The sequence below is a fragment of the Zasmidium cellare genome (genome assembly GCF_010093935.1).
Source record: "Zasmidium cellare ATCC 36951 unplaced genomic scaffold M409scaffold_82, whole genome shotgun sequence".
Lineage (NCBI taxonomy): Eukaryota > Fungi > Ascomycota > Dothideomycetes > Mycosphaerellales > Mycosphaerellaceae > Zasmidium > Zasmidium cellare.
In genome coordinates this window covers 1-23,539 of record NW_022987026.1, presented here as the reverse complement: position 1 = coordinate 23,539, position 23,539 = coordinate 1, and the positions used below count along the sequence as shown (strand labels likewise).

The window sequence follows — 23,539 nt, the reverse complement described above, 5'->3', positions numbered from 1 at the left end:
ATTCGTGAGCGCTTTTCTGCTCCGGCAACAACTCGAACGACCTGTACGTCCTCGCTCGCATTCACTGGTCTCCTCCTAAGTCGATGAGATCCTTTCCTCAGACCACCCGGGGCTCAATGGACTGGTCAATGGAATATGGTCCTTGGCAGATGAATGCCAACATCCTACTGAGCGACTCTCAGCGCAGCCACAGAACATGTTCGGTTGTCCTCACAGGCTTTTGTGTCGAGTAGTAACATATGAGAACGCAAATGCATCTTGTCACACCAGATCGCGCTGGACACGTTCTTCCCAAGATTGTACATTAATCGTACATCAAGTAAAATGGCGATGCAGAGCCGTTCATCGTGGAGTCGGAAAGATATCATCTCGGACAAGTTGCTGCCATGGCCTGTTCGCCATCATATACGTGTGTGAGACTGAATCCGCCTGCTTCAGCCGAAGGGAAATGACTCGAAAACTTCGCTTGGCCAGAGGACGCTCTTGTTACCTTACCTCGAGTCTCCTCCAAGCAAGCACTGAAATTGAGCGTTGTGGCATGATGCTTGAGAGTGGTATTCGCGAAGGAATCGGCCTAGCCAGGGACCCCGACTAGGTGCCTTTAATTTAGGACTTTGCTCCACTGCGGAGTCACCAAAAAGACAACAACAACACTGCCCGTCAAGAAGAAATACCCAGCTTTTGCGGCTGTACTTTGGAGACTGTCGCTATACTGGGTAGACTACGAATCGATCACCCCATGGCCTTGCCAAAGCTGGAGTTGAGTCGCTCCATCTTTTCGACCGGTCAATGAAGAACCCAACCAGCTGAGAAGTAGCGCCTTCGTCTTCTTACATGGTCTCACGTCGCTATGTTGAATAGTGCATTTAGGGCTATGGCGGAGTAAGGCTGATCGCACTGAACAAATTCTTCCGATATGTCATGTATGCCTGGTAGCGGTGACATGTGGCATGTGCAACACTAGAGAGGCTGCAGTTGCAACGTTGCACAGGCTGTCTGTCTTCAGCTTCAGGCTTGCAGCGGCAGGGAATGTCCAGCTTCATCTTTGACCAACATAGCTAACTCCTTCGTTCTCTTAGAACGTGAAACCCGCAGCTCAGCCATTGCACTTGGCCAGCACGCTCAGGGATGGAGACAGGCTCTACGGCTCAGCTCGATGGATCCGTTGAAGGCCTGACCACCGAACAGAGATGAATAAACGTCATGGTAAAAAGGCATCGAGACCAGCAGACGACATATAAAGACGCCTCGCCAGTCAAGTATTGCCAACAGCATCAACAACACACTTCCACCATTCACAGCAGCTTCAAAATTACATCAGAACCCACAACTCAAGACATCCATCATGATCTCCTCCATCCTTCTCACTGCCATGGCCCCCGGCATCGTCTCAGCAGACAAACTCTCCCTCTACCTCGGCGAGACTTGTACCAACGCAGTCTTGGACACCGTCACGCCCCTTGAGCCCGGTAGCTGCATCGAAATCGGCCAGGCTCAGAGCTACGTCCTCACCAAGGACGACGACATCGTGTACAACATCTACAGCGGTGGCAGCTGCCACCAGTACGAATGTCAAATCACGATCTCAGGAGGCTGCTCCCCCGTCGGCGATGGCATCACCAGCATCATGAGCATTGGTACGCAGAGCGCAAAGCGCTCGGCCAACATCGACGAGGCCAAGCGTGCCGTCTCTGAGAAGCGGAAGGCAAAGATGCTGCGCGCCCGTATGGACATTGACAAGCGAGTCGACGGCGATGCCTACCAGTGCCCCAACATCCCATCGGGCGCGGACTACTTCTTCGTCGTGACAACTTCCAGCGCTGTAGAAGAGACAGTGGGTGGCGGCGATGAGCAAACGATGGAGAACGACTTTATGGCCCAGTTCAACGCCGCTTACCAGAACCCCAGCGGACAGACATCAGTCTCAAGCTACACGCCGTACACCGGAGATGACATTGACGACGTGACAATCTCGCTCGACATGCAACAGGGCGTCATCCAGGACATCCAGCCTCAAGACATGGAGAGCTTGACCGAGAGCTTGATGACTTTCCGGGACCAGCAGCGATCGCCCATCAACTTCCTTGTGAGCCTGTACACCGGGCGGGTGGACAATGTTGGTGGCCTCATCGCCAACTTCCGCTGGAATGGAGACTAAGAGGGTCGTGAGAAGGAGTAGGGAGGCCGGTCACTCGTTTGGGAATTTGATGATGGAACGTTGCAGTTTTGCTCGGGATGGGAAAAGCATAGAAGAAGGTAGTAACTCGATACGATCTTGCCCAGGTCATCGTTTCGGCCAAGGGCAATAAGGGTATATATATTTGATCACGACGCAATGTTAGCCTACTCGTACTTAATCCACCACAAAAGGCCTCATCACAGGAAACAGGTAATCTCCGCCCATCAGCTCACCATCGACCAACCGCGCATATATCATCCTTCCCACTTCCTTCTTATAGTACAAGTCATCGCAGACTTCTATCCCAGCAACGTCCACTTCGATGAACCTCGCCGCCGCTGGGATCTCGCTGAAACGGAAGACATGCCCTTCAGGAAGGCCGAGGATCTCTCTCGCTAACAACTCTTCGGTCTCAACAACGTGTTGATAGAACGATGCGAGGAAGTCGCCATCATAAGCACCACGCATGTCCATCCCAGAGAGCAGCTTAAGGCCTCGCCGGCGAAGAAGCGAGTTGCGGGACTTCTCCACCACCAGGCAGACTGTTTGGCCGACGGAGGTACCTATGACAAAACCGGGTCGTGCGCTTCTCGTATGTGCCTGCTGCTGCTGGCGATGACAGTTTGAAGCGAAATATTGCTCACAAAGACTCAAGATATATTCGAACTGCTGGTCAAACCGATCCATCTCCATTTCATCGGCATCGCGCCACACGGCAGCGTCGAACCAGACCAAGAAGAAATGAATCTCAACGAGCATTCGATGAGGATCGGGTTGACCTGGTTTGATAGGTAGAGTCGCGAGAGCAGCCATCAAGTTGCCCATCGCAGCCTTTGTCTCTTCCATACGAAACGAGAGACCTGGGCAGCCTTGAGTCGACACTCTGCGGGAAGCGGCCAGGACCAGCACGTCCTTGAGATCCTCATCAACATTGTCGAAATCTGGATACGTCGTTGAAAGCTCTGCCTTGGCTAACTCGTCCAGTTGACAGCCAACATCGCAAACCCGACTTTGGAGTACATCGACGTGGACCATTGCTTCATCGAGAGAATCGAACGAGGCGGGAACTGGAGCGCCAGAGACCGGTGAGAGGAAAGAGTCGCGATCAGAAAGCTGGGACATGTCGGAGTCCAGTCTCACGAATGTGTGGGTCAAGAGCTCGAGGCGAGAGCGGGCAGAGATCTGGACTTCAATCGGTCGGTGATGTGAAACCTGCAGGGTCTTGCCCTTGGGAGGACCGGTGTGCTCGTAGAGAATCTTCAGGCCACTGCGAAGATGCATTGCCGCATGTTCATCTTGTCCGTGTAGCACTTCGAAACAGAAGAGCATCAGGCAGGCTGTCAGGATACTCTCCACATCGAAGCCAGCTTCGCTCTGCCCGTGTTTCTCGATGGCTGTTCGTACCATGGTCGCTGCTCTGCCATACTGAGACAGTGCAGTCGTGAGCTGATCTGGATGAAACGAGGCATTTGTGCCATCGTTGACATCGGCCGCTTGCTGCAGCGATCCAATAGCCATGACAGCGTACAGAATCTCGGGTTCAGATCGCCAATACGGCAAGATCAAGCGATCCCACGACAGAGTCCAGCTGCTTCCAGGTAAGTCTTGCAAGGCGCATTGCAAGAAGTAATCCAAAGCATAGCCGTCTCTCGATCGAATTCCTCCGGGCAACACAGGCAGGCAATATGTCAGGACCGAAAGTAAGGCTGCTGAAGGGTGGTCTCCTTGCGACTGGAGAAGGGGCAGCCTTGGTCGCACTGGTGGCTTCACGACATCGTAGCCAGCACATTCCCTTCCAGCGAACTCACAGTTCCAGCAGACTGGTTTCTCCTCGCCACATTTGACATGTCTAGCTCTGCACGTACGGCAACCTGTGCGAACTTTCGGTCGGCGGGCTCTCTTCCTCACCAGCGGCACCGTCATGGCGAATGGCGGTGGAAGTGATTCCCGTTCAAGTCTTTTGTCGCCGCAAGAATCTTCGTGATGGCCATTGAGGGTGGTTCACAGACAATCAAGTCGACGACGTTGTAACGGGTGTCTAAACGAGAAAGTTTCACGCTGCTGTTCAGCTGCCAAGCCAATTGCATGGGCGTAGTTTTCAGAACGGTGGCGGTGCTGAGTAAGTGAATGAGCCGGCATCCTGAATGCGGCAAGTCCAGGCCGCGTTCATTTCTCTTCCAGCTCCCTCACACCAACACGTCCTCGAAACACCAGAGCTGCATCATCGCCGCATCGAGAATCAGCTTGTGACTTAAAACCTCCATTGCCTCATCATGATACCTGTCTCGGCGACATCTGCTCGACTTACCGCCAATGGACTTTGACATTCTGGCCGAGAAATATTGAGAAGTCTCAACAAATTCACTGGTCGCTCCGGACGTGGTGGCTCAACGACGGCCCCGTAGACTAACAATGTCTTCGATCCATTCCACGGCGCTTTTAGGTCGATAATGCGGCTATCATGCTGGTGGAATGAGATCTCATAGCTGGTTCGTGGTAGTTGCCGGAAGCAGATTACTCGGGTTGCTAGCCATGTTCTCGATCGAGCTGGACATGATCTCTTGCCAAGGCTGACATTCACATCACGCATAGCTCTACCATGCTCAGCTTACCGGAAGGAGCATTTGGTCGACGCTGGAGGAACATTTCTGGCTTCCTGGTCCCTGTTCCCCCGCCTCGCAAACTTCAACTCTGTCGTCCGGCATGACGCACATCGCAGAATCCGAAAAGCTGGGTGCACAGATGAATTATATCCACTGATCTTTCCGGTATCCTTACTCTGTTTGACCGTCCATCTTGGCAGATGACAGGAACTCGCAAAAATAATCCTTCTGCAACGTCAGCTAGGGCTGCAGCAAGGTACGTTCGACACTATCTTAGGAACTGGGCTCTACTACATCGGAAAGCACTAACACTCGAAGACCCGGTTTGGCCAAGCGATTACAATCAGTTGGTGCTTATGTAGCTCCACATCGGTGGGAAAAGATGTTCCGATTCAGTTTGCTGTCTGTAAGCCCCACCTGTAGTTGACATGGAACCTGCATGTCTTACTTAAAGACAACATGCTCCTCTTCTCGCACTTGCATTGAAATCGACCCAGTGGAAAGAATGGCGAAAATCTGTCTAATCATGGGCGGGACTGGCGGCTTAGGCAAGGCTGCCGCTGAGCTGGTGGCGACCAAAGGGTATACTGTCGTCGTGTCTGGTCGCAACAAAACCAAGGGAGAGGAGGTCGTCGATTTCATTAAGTCTAAAGGCGGCGAGGCGGTCTTTCTTGCGTGCGATATTACCTCAGAATCGGACATCCGCCAGTTGCACAAGTCGATTGTCGACAAATATGGCCGAATCGATGCAGCCGGTGAGTACCGGCTTGACAATACTCTCAAGGCCATCTAGCTCATCAATCCCCCAGTCAACAGCGCTGGCGTTGTCGTCGGATCCTCTGCGCTCGTCAACATGAAGCTGGAAGACTTCAACTCCACCATTCAGATCAATCTGACGGCCGTATTCATCAGCATGCAAGAGCAGATGAGAGCGATGCTGAAGCAGGACCCTCCTGGAGGCCACATCATCAACCTCACGTCCATATTCGGTCTTCATGCGTGTCCCTGGGGGGCCAACTATTCCGCAAGCAAACATGCCATTGTCGGCCTCACTCGCTCGGCTGCATTGGAGGTCGCTAATCAAAACATCTACATCAATGCTATTGCACCAGGTCTCATACCCACGGGAATGGTCAATGATATCGGCGAGACGGCGAAAATCGATGCAGCTTTTGGAAAAATCATAGAAGCAGTCCCGGGCCAGTATCCTGTGGAACGATTCGGAACGCCGGATCAGACTGCAAAGGCCGTTGCATATCTCTTGGACTGTGACTGGGTGACAGGGACAGTGTTGGAAGTCGACGGAGGTTGGGGTGCAGGGAAGAGCATTCCGGTGGGAGTGAAGTGCACGGGTTGACTGGAGTCTGAGTAAGTCGATTCGAGCTCTCTCGAGGTACGATTACTGACCTCGACTTAAGGCCGTACTCTCATTTCAACATTAATGCAAATACTGTTGCCCTTGGCTCATTCGATCATGGCTGTAGGTCCCCCTATTCCAATTCGGTCCATTCGAAACGCCTCAACAAATTGACTGGTCCGGCAAGCTGTAATACTAGCCAAAGAAGGTAATGGTCTTGGAAAGCATGCCCGGGTAAGCTACTGGCATGTTCAGCTTTTGTACGTCATCACGTTCGTCATCACGTTCAAGTCACCAAATGAGGTTGCATGGTCGCAGCGCTTTCGCTTTTCAGCTTACAGTACTCGGTGTCAGCTGAAGTCGGGCCACCGCCAAGGTGATATAAGCATGGCTGCGGCAGTCTTCATCATTGCAGAACAAAATACAGCATGCCACTGACAGCCATCATCGTAGGAGCCGGGATAGGCGGCCTCGCCACTGCCGTCGCCCTTCGTCAAGCAGATATTGAAGTCACGATCCTCGAGAAACGCACGACCATCGAGGAAGTCGGCTATGCGATTGACGTCCCACCAAATGCAACAAGAATCCTCAAGCACTTCGGCATGGACATGACGAAGCTGCGTGGATGCCATCAGAAAAGCCTAGACGTCTTCAAGGCGGACGTTGAACCCATGGAGGCCATCAGGTCCGAGAGTCGAGATATTGGGGACGATGCACCTTTCTTATCTGTCCATCGAGTGGACTATCATGAGGCTTTGAGAGATTTAGCAGTGGATCCAAGCCTGCCGAGAAAGCCTGCCCAACTGCGGTGCAACTCGAGAGTTGTTGCGTACAACCCATCGCTAGGCAGTGTCTCACTAGCCTCTGGAGATGTCATTCATGCGGATGTGATTGTCGCTGCTGATGGCAATAATTCAAAAGCCCATACATGGATTGTTGGGGAAGAGCATCCAGCCAGAGCTACGGGACTGAACAATGTGCGCTTCACTATCCCGTCAACGGTCATGCTCGAACATCATGGCATGAAGCAGCTGGTTGAGAACACAAAGGATCGGATGTGCGTTTATATCGATTCGGTCGGGAACTTCATCGCTCACTATGCATGCCGAGAGTATGGTATTTAACAATCCACGACCACGGAGACGTGCTAATAGAAAGTATAGTCATACCTTGCAGAACTTTGGCTTGTATCATGAAGACCCACCGGATGACCATTCTACCACAACACGGAAAAAGAAGGAGATTGCTTGGCAAAGACTCGGGCACATCAATTCCACGTTCGCCTCGATCACTGCCCTTGTCGAAGAAGATGGCACGTATCTGTGGCAGATAGTGGACAGAGATCCATTGGAAAGGCTACGTAAGTGATTGAATAATATTTCTCAACAGTCGTTAACCATTTCTGCGATTTAGACTCTGGAAGCCTCGTCCTGGTTGGGGATGCTAGCCATCCCATGCAGCCGAAGATGGGCCAAGGTGCAGCACAGGCCGTCGAAGATGCGGCAGTCTTGGGTGCTGTACTGAAGGGAGTCGAATCGAAGTCTGCCATTCCCAGCAGGTTGAAGCTTTGGGAAGAACTGCGAAGACCTCGAGCCAGTGCGATCCAACTGATGTCTCGAACGGATCCTTCGCACGATGGTTGGCCGAATCAGGAAGATAAAGAGAAAGCTGCTCGGTTTTTCCCACATGGCGACTTGCCGTGTCAGTTGAAGCAGCATAGTTGTATTGAGACCAATACTGATGAGACCGTAGTGACACGAGCCGAGATGGCGGCCTGGGCCTTCAAATACGATGCCGTTGCGGAAGCTCATGAAGCTTTCAAACGACCCACCCAGGAACTGGGAACAAATGTAAATCCGTGAGACCTGGCTCTCACCGCCTGTCTTCTTGACATCTAGTCTCTTTTCATGCCGACCCTTCCCAGCTTCCTGAGACCAACTGCGGCAATCAGGGCAGAGGCGGCGATCCAGGCAAACTGCGTCCAGAAGCTGGCTCGATATCCGCGGAGGAGAGCCTCAGTAGTGTGCTTGTCTCCTGCAATATTGGTCGAGATGACGGACATGATACACAGACTGATGCTGACTCCGATCTGAGAGAATGTGCTAAAGACGGCCGCTCCACGAGCCTGAGACTTGCCGGAGAAGACCTCTGCAATGACGAGTGATCCAACGATGAACGACACGTCTATGCTCAATGGACCCACAACCTGGGCCCAGAAGGCGCTGTACCAGTACGGCCACGACGGCTGTGTGATGGCCATGAGGAGAGGAGAGAGCGAGCAGAAGACCATGGCGACGATTACGGCGGCCAAGGCAGAGACTCGGTTAATGAAGACTCCGGCGAAGATGCAGCATAACGCTCCTGTAGCAGCTTGTGGGAGGAGGCGGAGGGAGGCTTGGAACGCCGACAGATGCTGGACTTCCTGAAAGCTGGGTTGTGTCAGTGTTTAGAACGTGCCAGACATGTGAGCGGAAAAGAGCTTACAACAAACTGCAAAACAGCGACAATCCACTCTGCGCTCCATTGGAGAGACCGATCATGAGGCAGATGCTCGTGAACCTCCCGTCCTTCCATAGCGAGTTGGGAATGACGGCTGGCTTCCCAAGTTTCTCTTGGCGATGCATCCATAGAACGAAAGCCGGGAGGAGTGCGATGCTGATCGCCAAGAGTACGATGTTCACCGGGCGACGGATATCGTCCGCATTGACAGACAGCATGGCAAAGACGACTGAAAGTAGAGCGACGCTGCTACTTGCCAGGGCAACACCCATCCAGTCAATCTCAAACGCCAGTCTGTCCAGTGCTTCTCGTGCCGTGCCGAGAGGCTTCTCGTCTTTAGGCAGAGTGCAAAGCCCCAAGAGTGAGAGGCACAGGCCAACCGCACCGCTGGAGTAGTATCCGACCCGCCAGTTTGCTTCGTCGGCGTAGATTCCTCCCAAGACCAGACCAAGGCCAGCACCAAGAGGGAAGGCCAAGAACATAGAGGCGAAGCCGAAGTTGCGGAGCCTGCCGTGGGCGATGTTGGTGGAGAGCATGGCCCTGGCAGATGGCGTGAACAGGGCATTGGCGACGCCGCCCAGGGCGCGGAAGGCAATTAGCTCACCGCCGTTTTGGGACGCCCCAGTGGCAATGATGAAGATGGATTGGAGGAAGCTTCCAGGGACGTTCATTCGTCGAGCTCCCAGCACATCAGAGACCGAACCCATGACCAGATAGCACGAGCCGCTGGTGAGTGCAGAGACGGAGTTTGGCCAGGTCAGAAGGTTTTGGGGGAGGTTCAGATCGGCTGCCATGACGGGCAGACACACCATGAGCAGGCCGGCGCTGAAGCTGTTGATGAAGCTGTTGCCGCAGAGCTGGATGATGACGATCCACGCTTGGAATGTGGACAGTTTGGGGCGTTCTGTTTCGGCTGGAGCCTCGTGGGTCGAACCAGGCTGGCTGTTGTTACTGGGCGTTGTTGTTGACGAAGAAGAGGATGAGAGGGCCCTGCCAGCGGATGACGGACCAACTTCAACGGCCGGGATTTTGGCATTGTGTTCTATGCCTTCGATGGCCTCTTGCTCGACTGTCTGCGTTACTGTCGCCATGATGAATACCCTGACGGCTGTGGTCTTGAAGTTGTTTAGATGGTTGAGAATATGGACAAGACACAAGGGGCCGAGAGTTACTTGAGAAGCCGGCCGAGGTGACATTGGAAGGATTGAAGGATTGACAAGGGCGGGAGACTAAGCTTGACCAAGCCTAGTAGTAGATCTGCAGCCCTTCGCAAGCCCTTCCCGTCGAGACGCCCTAGGCGCCCTTTTGGCATGTGTACAAGGACGAAGTGGGACATATGATAGCCATGAGGCGGTTTGTTAAGTTGACATCTCTCCATCTATGTCCGAGAGTCTTCATCGTTCTCGTCATGAAAGTCATCCATGCAGCGTCTTAAAAGCTTTCAACCTCGTCCACATGCCACTTGTGCTTCATATTGGGAACTCTACAGAAAAGGGGTAGGCATTTTGTCAAACTGCAGTGGAGAGCTGAGCGGTTTTGATGTGTCGCTGATGCAGGAACGAATGTCAATCAATCAGCTTTACCCCAATATATGCAGACGCTCTCTTCCTTCCACTCGGTATGTAGGCACAACGGCGGTACGATGAGTGCTTTGTCCTGCGATCAGATACAATCGTCTCAAAACGGATGCAAGTGGGAAAGCATCGCATTCAACCAAGCTGAATTTGACTCTGCAACTTCTGATCGTGTCGACACATTCATGGCAAAGCAAACGAGTCTCGAGAGGCTATGCAACGGTCCAGATGGAGACATTCGTCCAACACCATCATGCACAATGTGAAGGCTGCAGCACCACTTTGTTCCGAGAGATGCATTCGGCAAGTCCTTCGAAAAGTATAGACACTGGACTCGGCGACAGCTGAAGGGAGCAGCATGACAATGCACGCTAACGAACAAGAGTATGATGGGATTGGTGAGCGGTATGGGAATTGACATCTGGGAGGAGTGACTATTGTCCTATAGTAAGTTCTACTGCTGCAGTCGGCCTTCTCCGTGCTCAGGGACCTAGGCACAGATCGACAGATAGGGTCTGCAGCATAGGCAACAAGGCACATACGATTTAGTAATGACCTAGGCTACTTGCCAAAATGTTGCTTCTATAGGTGTTTCTTCGTCGAACGAAGGAGCGTTCGCCAACCTACTTCTTGTTGGCAGTACAACCGGCTTACTGCTGCTTCAGGCTCCTCAATGAGATCCCGTCCGCAAGCAAAACAAAAAATACAGCACGAGATCGTCGCTAGCACATGGGTCTGTGAAGGCATATGTGGGAGAGCTCTAGCCCTTGGTACCTGCAGCAGATGACGAGGTTCTTTCGATTTTCCCCATGGGCTAGATGCCACCGAAGACTGTCTAGGGTAATCCTGACCTGTGCGGCAAGAACGACATGCATTCGAGAATCATGCTGGTAGATCCTCGACAGGCAATGTAAAGAAAGTATAGGTGGACTTTTGAGATGCGCCCACCGATCAACTTGGGAACGTCACAGCCTCGCACTAGCAAGGAGAAAAACTCTCCAAGGCAAGGGACATCATGAAGCGCTTCAGTAATCAGATCTTTCATTTTGTCTGTCCCACGGAGCTTGGCTACATTACGAGAAGGAAGAGCTGCTTGCATCCTCCGTCGAGCTGGGGAGTAGCACTTTCCATAGCTGTTAATCTTCGAGCCTCAAAGCCATCAGCCCCTTCTTTCCTCAGCCGCTCCAGATAAGCCACAGATTCCTGGGCTCATGGAACTTTTATGCCGGCACTATTTGGTTGTCACATGGCCTAACTCGATCTCGACGTACGCACAAGAACGTTGATGATGGAAGTCTCGGATTACTGAGTCCCCTCGCGAGGGGCACATGTCAGCATCTTATTGTGCAGTTTGCAACATTGATAGGTCTCTCCGCACTCCATCAACCCCATGGGGCGGATCCTCTTCCTTCCAACCTCGACACGAAAGCATCATGACTTCACGTCGCCGTCGAATCTGCGACTTGGAAAACACTGGGTCGGATTCCGGCACCTTGGAATCGCCGCGTGAGGGAGATATGCAGTGTAGATCTTCGTCACCAGGCGCGGGCTCGGACACGCAATCGTATGGGAGACCTGCAAGCTGCTCTTCAGTCTTTTGTGGTCCGTCGCGTGCCAAAGGTTCATCCAGCCAACAACCTTGGCGTGTTGATGATGAGGAGGAGGAGATCGCCAACATGTATACGATCGCGATGTTCGAGACGCCGTAAGCCGGACAGACGGGAGGAGCAATGGATGAGGAGGTACGTCTTAACAGAGCCTGGTATATACCAATGGACCGCTCCACTGCTTAGGGTTACCTGGTCTCTTCCCTACCTGCTCCCAGACAGGCCTTGTCTTCAGTCTTTTTGAATAGCTCTCTCTCATCATGGCGACGGAAAACCCTACAGCTGCGGCGAAGGAGACTGAAGAATATCTGAATCCTCAGTTTGGCGGCGGACAATTCCACAACGCTGTCAACGGCGCTCCTGCCGCCGAAGAGAAGACGGAAGAGTACCTGAATCCGCAGAGCAGCAATGGTCCAGACAGCGCCCGCGACATGGCGGCTGAGACCCTGGAGCGGATCAGGACGACAAACTCGATCATTACGATCACGCCAGAGCAGTTCGAGAAGCTGTACCTGCAGCCGCAAGGTCAGGTCAAGGGTGATTTACGCAAGACGTTCGGCAACCCCACGCCTCTTGCTCTAGGCGGCTTTGTCATGGGTTTGACGCCCCTTTCTTGCCAACTGATGGGCTGGCGTGGATCTGGGCAGTTGGGTACTGCAACGATGTGAGTAGTATGAGGAAGGATCAACATGTGCAATATTGACAGTGCTGCAGCGGCGTCTTTCTCTTCATCGGCGGTCCATGTCTTTGGGTCGGCGGTCTTCTTGAATTCTTCCTCGGCAACACCTTCTCATTCGTGGTCTTCTTCATCTACGGTCAGAACAGTAAACGCAACAGTAGGGGTAGAGTGGACTGACCATTTCCAGGCGGCATTCTCTTCGGCTGGGGCGCAACTCTTCAACCTTTCTACAATGCTTCGGGAGCGTACGCCCCGAACGGTGATTATGTGACGGGCAAGACTGAACCTGCATTCTGGTCGTCACTTGGTGGGTTGTCTACTTGATGCCAGAGAGCTTGCCGCTGACAGATTCTCCAGCTTTCTGGCCACTCGCAGCTGGGATGTTGAGCCTGGTTTTCATGGTTGGCGCTGTGAGGATCAATGCCGTTTTCATGATGGTCTTCTTCACCGTCGGCTTGGGCTTCCTGCTGCTGGCCGGCGCCTTCTGGGAGCAAGGTCTGAATGATGCTGTCTTGTTCAATCGGCTGTGCGAGGTAAGCCCACTGACTGGAAATCCTTCTGTGTCTTGAAGCTGACTGTTGTGTATAGGGTACCGGAGGCACCTGGTTCGTCACATCGCTGTTAGGATGGTACTTGCTCTTTGTCCAAATCATGGATGCTGTCGGGTTCAAGTGGCCATTGCCAGTCGGCGACTTCAGTGGCTACTGGGCCAAACGGGAGATGAATGCCAAAGTCTAGTGATGGAGGTCAGTGGTTGTACAATGTTGTAAAGAGTAATAATATCGTCGTATGAATCCGTGGAAGCATGTTCGGCCTCGAGCCATGAGGTTCCAATACGAACTCAACTTTGAAGATTGCCAGCATGAAAAGAGTTGTTCATGATGCTACACGAGGCAAAAGTTGTCAAGGTCTTGCATGTTAGCGTCCCCATCGATTGTAATCCTTCATTCCGTGACTTGCGCTCCCCATTCACTCGATCCAGAGACTATATCTGTCGAACGTATGACACCCTCCCAATCCTTGAGCATCTCCAAGTACTTCTCAGTCTCCTGAACGCACGTCTCCCACGCATCAGTCCCCAGCGGCAATGTTGGAGATATCTCCTTTCCTTCCACATCACCTTCACCCTTGATGAGATCAATCAAGACCTTGCATGCCTTCTTTACGTCGCCAGGCTGCTGGCCGTGCATGGCTGCTAGAGTACCTCTGCTAAAAGCGTTGATCTCTGCGTAGCTGGTGGTCGGACGATCGAAATTGTACTTGGAGAGCTTCGTCGCATCAGTTCGAAAGTGACCGGGGTGGACCACGAGAGTCTTGATATTCAGCTGTTGAAGCTCGGCTTCTTTGGCGAAGGTTGTGACCAGACGATCCAGCGCTGCCTTGGACGCTGCATATGGGCCACAACCAGGATGTGTTGACCACCAAGACATGTAGGAGCTGTTGACGAGGAGGAATCCGGACTTCTGCTTTCGCCATTGAGGCATGAGGGCACGGAGAAGGTTCGTGGCTCCAAATGTATTGGTAGACATGTTGCGAAGGATGTCGCTTGATGCGCTGCAAGGTTTTGTTAGTAACAGAATGGGATGTGAGTGTGGGTGGGAAGACTCACTCGGCCTCTTCGATGGGTGCGTAATGAACGTAGCCAGCATTGGCAAAGAGCACATCTATTCGGCCGTAGATTGTGATGGCTTCATCGATCTTTTGCTGAATGTCCTCGAAGCTGGCTGTGACATCAAGCTGCAAGATTCCAGCCCCAAGGCCCTCCAAATCTTTGATTGAATCAATGTTTCGAGCCGTTGCGATGACTTTGTCGCCGCGGTCGAGAATTTGGGGAACAATCTCACGGCCAAAGCCGGTGCTGCAGCCGGTAACCAGCCAGACTTGTTGTTGCGATGCCATGATTCCGAGAGAAGTCTGATCGTATGGGATGGGGACTCAGGAGAAGATGTATTTGTTTGAAGGGTCAGTCTGCCCTCTAATATACCCCACGCATCCTTCAGCCATGGTGTCGAGCTGACCCGGTTTACAGTAGCAGCGTCAAGCCAAGATTCTCCTCTGTTGGAATTGGTAGAGTGTAGAAAGTCTGTCAGACGGTTTCGGCATGACCGCTGCGGCTGAAGCAACCGGTGAATGTCGGTGGTGCCTATGTAGTTGAACAACTCGCAGGCATGCTTTGGGGGCCGAACTCGCAGGCATACTTTGGGGGCTAAACGATGGTAGTCTCAGGTGCCAAGGGTAGAGTCTTGAGAGCAGTTGCACCAAGCCGAGGGCGGCAGATGCGATGAAGGTGGCCAAACAATAGTGGGCAGTTGCCTTGGAATATTGGCAATTTTGTTCTCGAAGCGCTGCTTGAGGAAGATGAAGTTAGCCTGTGGGGTCAGTGAATACGCAGCAACAGACCAGCAGCGATTGGCACGATATGGTATGCACAGCTCGCCATTTTTTGAGCAGACTGGACCGATATCCATGTACGGCAGTGTTGTTGTTGGTAATTTGAGGATGACGGCGGGAAGTGAAGTCGGGAGGCGGCTCGGCGATCGGATCAGCAGCGGGAGTATCCGTTCCGATATCGGCCAAGCTTTCCGTCCTCCAGATCTCGGACTCGAACTTGACTCGTCCTTCTCCACCACCAACACCACCACCATTCCATCGCGGCTTCCTCTCATCGACCACGCCTTCCCTCACCCCTTCATCGACACCCGCGCCCTCTGCGCCTTCCGTGCGTCCAACATCCGACCGGCGCCTTCCATCACTGGCAACTTCGTCACCGCGACTCGCGACTTCCTCACGACAGCACACCACTCGCGCTCCCCTCAACACACCACCCGCGACTTCCGCCACCGGACTTCCCCATCTCGACGTGCGACTTCGACGACCTCACCTCACCCGGACCACAATACAACACAACATCCATCGCGGAGATGCTGCTGGACAGGCTCCATCTCGGCGGTCGGATCACAACAAACCATTGCTCGCCATCATGGAGCAATGAGTCGAAGCGACGCGTTGGGGAGGATGAGTGGGATCAACGCTGTTACGCTACAACGGATGGAGCTCGCGTGGATGAGATTCCAGCGTAGGGCCGTCGGTTGCTGGATGTGTGCCTGAAGGGTGGTGAGGTGAGGTGAGTGGCCAGAGCAGCCTGGCCGCCCTCTTCACCTGGACGGCTTGGCTTGCGGCAAGGTTGGTTGTCGCAGTGGATGGAGCTCGAGCGAACCTCGTTTCTGCTTAGGGCCGTCCGCGGTGGACTTCCAACCACAAGCGTCGCTTGCTGGCCTTGTGCGGACATGTTCAGGACACTGAGACACGTCCCACCACTTGGCGGGCTTGTGGCAAGGTGGGCTCATCGCTGCGACGGAGCTCGAGCGGAGCACTTCCTGCTCAGGGCCGTCGTTGATGGTCCACCGGAGAAGGTGGCTGTCTCGGCAGTCATCTTCTCAACTCGATGTTCCCTCGAGGTCATCACAAGGCTTGCGCGTGTTCAGACGTGCCCTGTCAGCCGATTACTTTTTTTTCATCAACCTGGTCGCCGCGCTGCGAGGGGTTGGAGAAGAGAAGGGCACTTGGCGGATACCTGGCAGGGAGGAATGGGATGGATATCGATGAAAGAGCTGGAACGCGGAGGATTTGTCCTGTGGGAATGGTGAGATGGATACGGGCGAGTCTGCGTCAAGTTGCAGACTCAGCAAGGAAGCGGAGACGGTCGAGGAGGTGCGGCGAGTGCTGGTGCAACGTCCGGGCGCTGGAGGACGCCATGCCAGTCCCAAGACACCTCCAGCGCATCGCAAATACAAGCCTTTGAAGAAGCAGGCCAGGTCAGGTGAGGATAAACGGGAGATGAGAGCCGCTTCCCGAGCTGACGTGCTCGCCGTGTCTTGAACCGCCCTCATTTCATCCGAACAGGTGAGGAGGAGGGAAGGACGATGGTGTCGACTCATTGGAACAACCTCTATTCGGGAAAAGCCTTCTTATATTGGAAGCTGCAGCAAAATTGACTGGGCATCCTTGCCTGCCGCGATCGACAAGACCCTGACAAAGAGCTTACATAGCACGTGCAAGCCACAAGCGCGAACGACTTCCAGACATTTGCAGCGTTCTGGACGACATGAGACGATGACGGCCAAAATCTTCCGTCTACACACTTTCCCCATGTCATTATACGCATCTTGGGTCCATAATTGGCAGCAGCCTCCCGCGCCTGTCTCGCCTCTTCGCCGCGTCAAGATCATTACCCTTCCAGCGAACCAGACGACTCTTATCACACCACCAGGCGTATTCGTATCTCCCAGAAGACTCGTATCTTCAGCACTCGTTTGACGGAACAGGCAACCCATGTGGCGATACGAAGACCCCTCGCTCACGCCATCGAGAGACACCTTCTCCATCTACTCCGAGACTGGCCACAGAAGACGCAAATCCCATAACAAATCTCAGAATGGCTGCGACGTCTGCAGGAGGCGCAGGATCAAAGTCAGTGCGTGATTCTCTGCGTTCAGCATGGGCTGACTTAGCTCCACCAGTGCAATGAAGAGCGACCGACGTGCAGCCATTGCAGTCGCCTACGCAAGGTCTGCCTGTACCGCAGTCCATGCCCCAAGCAGCTTCTCGACTCGGAAGACCCCGTCGTCGATCTGGCTTTGCTCACACCCATCGTAAAGGCCCACATCGAACAACGACCTCGACCCAGACCTGCTCACGTACTCTCCCCTCATCCAAACCCACGCCGTCGAATGTCTGGACCACTTCTTCCGCTGCGACCGGCCATGGCTGAAACATCCACACATCCAGAAGGTCATGCAGCGGAGCACAACGCACCAGGTTCTTGGGAATCCATACCTGCTATTTGCCGCTCTGGCAGTTTCAGCAGCCCACCTGGCTACCCTCCAAACAAAACATGGCTCGTACGGGGTCTTGTCGTTGGTGCTGTGGCAGAAGTCCTTGAGAGTCTACCAGCCCTGCCTACTGGGGAAGCTGGAGTCGCAGAACGCCGATGCTCTGTTCTTTGCAGGTCATCTTCATTCCATGCTGGCCTCTGTGAATGCTCATCGGCAGGTTCACGCTCAGCGCTGGAGAGTTCCAGTCTAGGTTTTGTCGTTGCGAGGCATCAAAACTCTTTGGGACATGCCTCCCGTCATTGCTCAGCTCCGTCAAGGCATCTGGCAACACTGGGTTGAAGTGTGTACTCTGGAGTACCAGCAGGTCAGCGAGCAACTCACCGCCTTAGAAGATTCCTCGCAAAGCTGCATCACCCATTCACTCCGTGCCCTCTGCAGTTCTCTTGGCCCGGAGGAAAAGATCATGTTCGGCGACAGAATCAGGGTCTTGGAGATGCTCCAAGGCCTCCATCCCTCTCCCGAGGCTACGAACCTCCTTTCCTGGTTTATCACGAGGGCCCCGCCAGATTTCATCTCTCGCCTAGAAGATGGCGAACAGATATCTCTCCTGCTGCTACTTTACTGGTTCCATCTCGCCTCTAGACTTGGCCAGTGGTGGTTGTCTTTCGCGGCCGAAGCGGAGTTTGAAAGACTGTACACGCATTTGTCCAATGAGGCCAAGCATGACAACTTTCGTGAAATATTAATGGAGGGAATGAGGAATGCGACAACCACGAGCGGCACTGAACGGCCGTAACACGATCAAGCTGGAAAGAGAGCAGCAAGAAGCAGAACTTTTGGCATCTGATTCTGGCTCAACCGAATATCTTGAAACCGTCAATTGCCCAGCTCGAGAACACCGACTGACATCGTCATGCCTTTGCTTCAACTACTTCCTTGTCCTGGAGTCCGTCTTCGCTTGAGCTTTGCCGCCCATGTACGAGAACCGGAATGCTGATGACATCGATTGACTTGAGCGTTGATCGTCAGCGACTGCTGAATAGCGTGACACGAAGGCGACTTGACTCACAGGACCTTGGAAGTTCTTCCCAATGGCGAACCAGTGGATACCCACAACGAGCACGAAGATCCCAATTACCGCTGAGACGTAGTCTGTGGCCAAGGAGTCAGCAGAGTCAATGCAAACTGGTATTGATCATTGCACTCACTCATGGTGCTGGCATTCGTCGGGTAGACCGTTGGGAAACAAAAGAACTTCTCGAATCAGCATGCAATCCGACAAGACCACACTGAATGTGCCTACCACTGAGGTGACACCAACGAAGAGGACCGACGTCCAGTTTGCTATGGTGCCAAGGACGTTATCCATTCGAAAGCCGACTGGCAGTGCTCTATCCAGCTGCAAAATGCGGCGTCGACGAATCACGAGAACCAAGACCGGCGCCGCGTATGACATGTTCAGGAAGATGGTACTGCTGGCGGCATAGGCGCTGAATGCTACGGTGGGACCGAGGTATAGCAGTCCGAAGCAGGCGTTGAACACAAAGGTCAAGATGACGGCGCTGACAGGTACTTCGAGTCGAGCATTGATGTGGGCGAACCTGGTTGAATATTACATCAGCATATGTCTCAAGAATCTGCGTCGAAAGCATGGATCTCACCACGTGGAGAACAACACGCCATTGTCTCGAGCCATCGCAAAGAGCAGACGACTTGCGCTGGTGATGCAGCCCAAGGTTCCATTCACGAAGCATACTGCCAACATCAACGTTAAGATCGTAGCCGCAGCCCGGCTCCCAGTTGCCTGCAACATCAGCTCGGAGATTGGCATGCCAGTAGATGTGCTCAACACGGCAGTGGGATCCACGAGGCAGAAGAGAATTACCAGAAGAAACGCAAACCCAATGATGCCACCGATGCCAATCGCCATCAAGATTGCACGAGGTACATCATGCGACGGACGAGGCATCTCTTCGGTCATGTGCAGGGCTGCGTCGTATCCTGTCAGAGACAAGGCAGACTGCAGGAGACCCAAGATCCAGGCGACTCCGTCCGGCCATCCAGTTTCGTTCTCGAAGCCGCCAAACACATATGAAGCGCTGTTGAATCTCCCCGATGTGGCGAGCACAACCGCAGATATGACAATAACCGACAGAATGGACCACCACACTTCCGGACAGATGTGAGCAGGAGGTCGGGACTCAAGTTCTGCTGTGACTTACAGGCTCCATCATTCCATCTGCCCAGCAATCTATTGCCAAAGATATTGAACAACGTCCCAAAAGACAGTATCGCCAGGAAGATGAGGTATGTCTTCCACGCCTCGACTTGATATCTTCCTCCAGAAGCGATATTCGCAGCTGCGCTGACGAACTGCGCCGAGAAGAAGCCCTCGGTCGTCACGAGCATCAGCCACCCAGCAATGCTGATCCATCCAACCCAGTAGCTGTACGCTCTCCTCCATCGCTCGGTACTCAGCATATACGCAAAATGGTATTGCCCTCCAGCCGTCGGCCAAGTTGCTGCCAACTCGCCCAGACTGGCGCCCAGAGCGAAGTTGCAAGCCACGCAGAAGAGAAACCCGTACAGGAAGCAGACGGGTCCGCCAGAGGGGAGCACCAGCCCGATGGAGCCTGCGAGTGCGATCCAGGTGTTGAGAATGGCAAAGGTCATTCCAATCATCGAGAGCCGGGAAAGGCGTGGTCGAAGCTGGCCACCATTGGCAGCTGGATCCTCAGAGTTGCCCATCCTGATGGAGATGGAAGTTCGATGTGTACGGTGGATGAGAGGTCAGGAGGGTAGGAGAAGCGGCACAGCAATTTGAGGAACGTCTTCGAGATATCGATCTCCTGTGACTGCTGCTCGACCATCTCCCGAAGCATACTATCATCTTGTGCTTATCTGGGCTGCTGTAGAAGTCGATCCGCCAGGTTTAAGTTTACGGGAAGGGAGTACCACAATGATCGCAAAGTGTTACCTCAACAGCCATGTGGAGGGAGCTTCGGAAGATGGCGCTTAGTCTCGTCGTCTGGTCAATCCAAAGACGACAAGGTTCTTGGCTTGATCACATGTGCCGAAGCACGGCGATCGCAAAGTGTTGCCCTAGATAGCCGTGTGGATGTGGAGCTGGTGTCGGGCAAAGCTCAATGATCGCAAACTCCTGCCCCAACTTTCTCCCAGTAAGCCCGGCATAAGCTTGATAGTCATTTTTGTGCCTAGCCAGGTCGACGTATACCCAATGGCCAATGTATATATCATTGCATGCTGTCACATTGCCGGCGCTCATGCTGCACACCCCGCATGCTGTGAAAGTCGATCTGCAAGGAGGCGGCCAAGGTGAAGGCTCTTAAAGAGTTGCTGCCGCCTCTGCACGGAGGCTCGAGACCCTCTATCGTCCTCTCTGCTTTCCCAGGGAAAAGTGTGAATCGACAAGATTTTCAGCCAACATGACTGGAACAATCAGGGTGGGCGCTGTTCAGGCTGAGCCAGTCTGGCTGGATCTGGATGGCAGCGTGGACAAGACGATCGCTTTGATCGAGCAAGCGGCGGCGGATGGTGTACAAGTACTCGGCTTTCCAGAGGTATGGATTCCAGGTTACCCGTGGTGAGTCTTAACTCTTCTCGTAGATCTCTCTCCAAGCTGACAACGTGTTGTTACTGTCGCAGGTCCATGTGGACACAACCCGTCATCGCCAACGGAGACCACATCCATGACTACATGGCGAATTCCATGCGTCGTGACTCGCCCCAGATGCGAAAGATCCAAGCAGCGGTGAAGAAGGCGGGTATGTTCATCGTGCTTGGATACAGCGAGAGAGACGGCTCCAGCCTGTACATGGGTCAATCGTTCATCTCCCCTGAGGGCGAGGTCGTCCACCATCGGCGCAAGATCAAGCCGACACATGAAGGATCTGGGGGGATGGCCAAGCTGAGTCTCTGAAATGTGTTGTGGACAGCCCCTTTGGCAAGATCGGCGGGCTGAATTGCTGGGAACACCTGCAGCCACTGCTCCGCTACTACGAATACTCGCAAGGCGTACAGATTCATGTCGCCAGCTGGCCGGCGGAGTTTGAGATGCCGGATCCCAGCAAGATCGCCTGGCTCTACCACGAGACTGGCGAGGCTAACTATCGAGCGAGTCAATTCTTCGCCATCGAGGGCCAGGCTTTCGTTCTCGTGGCTTCGCAGGTCCTGACTGAACCGAATCTGGAGAAGAACAATCTCACTGGCAACCCCGTGACCAAGACGGTAAGTATTTTTAAAACTCTCTGCTCGTGGCCAGATACCCTACTGATGTATGTGATAGCCTGGTGGAGGCTTCTCCATGATCTTCGGGCCGGACGGGAAACCACTCTGCGAGCCGGTCGACGCTGGAGCGGAAGCGATTCTGACTGCCGACATCAATCTGCGAGATATCGATCGTCCGAAAGCGTTCATTGATGTCGTTGGGCACTATGCCAGGCCCGACCTGCTCAGTCTGCTGGTCAACCCAGTGGCAGATAAACATGTGACGGTAATGAACAAGCAGAGTACTACACTCCCGTGAGGCAGAAGGCAGAAATTGCCGTGCAGCCCATGTTGACGCACTCAGATGAACCAAGGGCCAGCAGTCTCGAGGTTGAACATGGTCCACCACTGCAGCGGCTTGCTTCGTAGATCGGTCTGTTTCCAGACCTGTTCAATGATATGCCTCAAGCTGAAAACATTTCCGATTTTGCGAGTCTCATCCATGCGATCCAAGACATCTAGAAGGAGTGTTCGACGATCATCCGTGTTGGCTTCGCAGGCAAGCGTGAATAGCGGCCAAGGACTTGTGCACGTCTTCATCGACCGGAGCAAGCTGAAGGCTGCTTCCACGTTCTGATTCCGGCGAAGCTGATCGTCAGGTCGAGGCAACACTTGATGCAAGTACAGCAGCCCGGCGAGACGATAGAGCTCTGCAGTTGCTGCGGTTTGACAGGTAGGATCTTCGCCGATAGAATTCATTCCGCTGTCATGCTGCTTTAAAGTCTCCAGCTGCCTCTCAAGCGCTGCTTTGTGTTCGTACATGTGAGGAGACATTTTGCTCTTTGGTTGATGAGAGATCCTGGCGTTGTCAATGGCGTCGATCAAGCCGAGCATCTCCATGGAACAGCCGATTGACCCAATGATCTGCCACTTGTCAATGCTACACGATATAGTCAGGGGCGAGCAAGACTGCTACTTACCAGCTCTGGATCGTTTGATGTGTTGCTGAACCCCTCGAATGTGTACACACAGTCTGATCGGGTGATTGTGAGAGCCTCCCGAACACCTCGTGATACAGGAACCACGTCATCAAAAAGTCGTTGCCAGAGCGGACTCCCTGACGCTGTGACAGCGCACGAAAAAGATGCCTGGCGCCATTCATATGAAGCCTCCATTGGCATTCCTTCTCGTCGAAGACGTCGTATACGCACAGCATCATACATGTCGCTAGCTGGGTTTGGAGAGTCGTGCAAGCGGCATTCGTATCCATTCCAGCTGCTAGTGACTAAGTAAGAAGATAGACAGCTCGTGTCTTGTAAGAAAGAGTAGTACCCCGTCTAGCTAAATAGAAACTCGTAACGGCTATTATAGTATCCCTTAATCCTATAGCTATATCCTCTAGAGATACTATCGCTATTAGTAAGAGGTCCGTACGGAAGCTATTATATATACTAGTCGTCGAAATTATACTTACTATTTTCTAGTTATAGTAGGATAAGTACGAGGCGTCTATATTATATAGTAGTAGGAATAGTAAAAGGATATAGGAAAAGTATATTAATATATTTAACTAGAAAGTTATTACTAGTATTAATCCTAAGTAGCTAGTAGTATTAATCTCGTAGCCTAAAAGATTAATAAAGTAGTATTTTTATAGCTTAGGCTTATAGTTTTAAAAAAGCTAGTAACTTTATAGCTACTATATTTTTAGTATAATAATAGTAGTTTTCTATTAGGATCGGTTTATTAATCCTAGAATCTTACTTAGTACGGGTACTAAACTTAAGTCTTTAGTTAGAGCTCGTTAAAAAGAGAGAGTCGGTAAACTACTAAAATAATCTTAAAATAGAGGTTCGGGTATAATTATAAACTAAATAGTAAAATTAAATAGTAAGTTAAACGCTATTATATAAACTATAATATCGTTCCTATATAATAAAGGAGATTCGTTCTTTATCTAAGTAGTCTAAGTAGTCTAA

The 23,539-nt window shown here is 52.7% G+C and overlaps 12 protein-coding genes across 12 annotated transcripts; 6 read left to right on the top strand and 6 right to left on the bottom strand.

Moving 5' to 3' along the window:
- Window positions 1-1,372: 1,372 nt before the first annotated feature.
- M409DRAFT_31000 (uncharacterized protein) lies at window positions 1,373-2,158 on the top strand (the record flags this gene model as incomplete). The annotated part of the gene is made up of 1 exon (XM_033810155.1): window positions 1,373-2,158. One exon carries the CDS (start codon window positions 1,373-1,375, stop codon window positions 2,156-2,158), a length of 786 nt encoding a protein of 261 aa, XP_033659390.1.
- A 195-nt stretch (window positions 2,159-2,353) lies between these two features.
- Window positions 2,354-4,102, bottom strand: M409DRAFT_71618 (uncharacterized protein; the record flags this gene model as incomplete). The annotated part of the gene is made up of 1 exon (XM_033819251.1): window positions 2,354-4,102. The coding sequence occupies one exon, from the start codon at window positions 4,100-4,102 to the stop codon at window positions 2,354-2,356; it is 1,749 nt and encodes a 582-aa protein (XP_033659389.1).
- Window positions 4,103-5,287: 1,185 nt separating this feature from the next.
- M409DRAFT_61602 (uncharacterized protein) lies at window positions 5,288-6,139 on the top strand (the record flags this gene model as incomplete). Its single annotated transcript, XM_033814813.1, has 2 exons — window positions 5,288-5,537; window positions 5,592-6,139. The coding sequence occupies 2 exons, from the start codon at window positions 5,288-5,290 to the stop codon at window positions 6,137-6,139; spliced, it is 798 nt and encodes a 265-aa protein (XP_033659388.1).
- A 428-nt stretch (window positions 6,140-6,567) lies between these two features.
- On the top strand, window positions 6,568-8,001 carry M409DRAFT_30997 (uncharacterized protein; the record flags this gene model as incomplete). Its single annotated transcript, XM_033810154.1, has 4 exons — window positions 6,568-7,250; window positions 7,303-7,499; window positions 7,553-7,840; window positions 7,892-8,001. 4 exons carry the CDS (start codon window positions 6,568-6,570, stop codon window positions 7,999-8,001), a joined length of 1,278 nt encoding a protein of 425 aa, XP_033659387.1.
- A 32-nt stretch (window positions 8,002-8,033) lies between these two features.
- M409DRAFT_38214 (uncharacterized protein) lies at window positions 8,034-9,674 on the bottom strand (the record flags this gene model as incomplete). The annotated part of the gene is given in 3 exon segments (XM_033810887.1): window positions 8,034-8,568; window positions 8,624-9,558; window positions 9,573-9,674. 3 exon segments carry the CDS (start codon window positions 9,672-9,674, stop codon window positions 8,034-8,036), a joined length of 1,572 nt encoding a protein of 523 aa, XP_033659386.1.
- Window positions 9,675-11,551: 1,877 nt separating this feature from the next.
- On the bottom strand, window positions 11,552-11,890 carry M409DRAFT_61599 (uncharacterized protein; the record flags this gene model as incomplete). Its single annotated transcript, XM_033814812.1, has 1 exon — window positions 11,552-11,890. The coding sequence occupies one exon, from the start codon at window positions 11,888-11,890 to the stop codon at window positions 11,552-11,554; it is 339 nt and encodes a 112-aa protein (XP_033659385.1).
- A 189-nt stretch (window positions 11,891-12,079) lies between these two features.
- M409DRAFT_30995 (uncharacterized protein) lies at window positions 12,080-13,236 on the top strand (the record flags this gene model as incomplete). The annotated part of the gene is made up of 5 exons (XM_033810153.1): window positions 12,080-12,483; window positions 12,534-12,634; window positions 12,686-12,805; window positions 12,856-13,031; window positions 13,087-13,236. The coding sequence occupies 5 exons, from the start codon at window positions 12,080-12,082 to the stop codon at window positions 13,234-13,236; spliced, it is 951 nt and encodes a 316-aa protein (XP_033659384.1).
- Window positions 13,237-13,442: 206 nt separating this feature from the next.
- Window positions 13,443-14,397, bottom strand: M409DRAFT_71614 (uncharacterized protein; the record flags this gene model as incomplete). Its single annotated transcript, XM_033819250.1, has 2 exons — window positions 13,443-14,052; window positions 14,108-14,397. 2 exons carry the CDS (start codon window positions 14,395-14,397, stop codon window positions 13,443-13,445), a joined length of 900 nt encoding a protein of 299 aa, XP_033659383.1.
- Window positions 14,398-14,964: 567 nt separating this feature from the next.
- M409DRAFT_61596 (uncharacterized protein) lies at window positions 14,965-15,606 on the top strand (the record flags this gene model as incomplete). Its single annotated transcript, XM_033814811.1, has 1 exon — window positions 14,965-15,606. One exon carries the CDS (start codon window positions 14,965-14,967, stop codon window positions 15,604-15,606), a length of 642 nt encoding a protein of 213 aa, XP_033659382.1.
- Window positions 15,607-18,261: 2,655 nt separating this feature from the next.
- On the bottom strand, window positions 18,262-20,081 carry M409DRAFT_38202 (uncharacterized protein; the record flags this gene model as incomplete). The annotated part of the gene is made up of 5 exons (XM_033810884.1): window positions 18,262-18,485; window positions 18,542-18,587; window positions 18,637-18,934; window positions 18,995-19,502; window positions 19,556-20,081. 5 exons carry the CDS (start codon window positions 20,079-20,081, stop codon window positions 18,262-18,264), a joined length of 1,602 nt encoding a protein of 533 aa, XP_033659381.1.
- Window positions 20,082-20,779: 698 nt separating this feature from the next.
- M409DRAFT_71612 (uncharacterized protein) lies at window positions 20,780-21,879 on the top strand (the record flags this gene model as incomplete). The annotated part of the gene is made up of 4 exons (XM_033819249.1): window positions 20,780-20,937; window positions 21,000-21,179; window positions 21,242-21,581; window positions 21,640-21,879. The coding sequence occupies 4 exons, from the start codon at window positions 20,780-20,782 to the stop codon at window positions 21,877-21,879; spliced, it is 918 nt and encodes a 305-aa protein (XP_033659380.1).
- Window positions 21,880-21,926: 47 nt separating this feature from the next.
- Window positions 21,927-22,800, bottom strand: M409DRAFT_32949 (uncharacterized protein; the record flags this gene model as incomplete). Its single annotated transcript, XM_033810272.1, has 2 exons — window positions 21,927-22,500; window positions 22,541-22,800. Coding segments are annotated over 2 exons (834 nt in total), but the record flags the coding sequence as incomplete, so codon positions are not given.
- Between the last annotated feature and the right edge of the window lie 739 nt (window positions 22,801-23,539).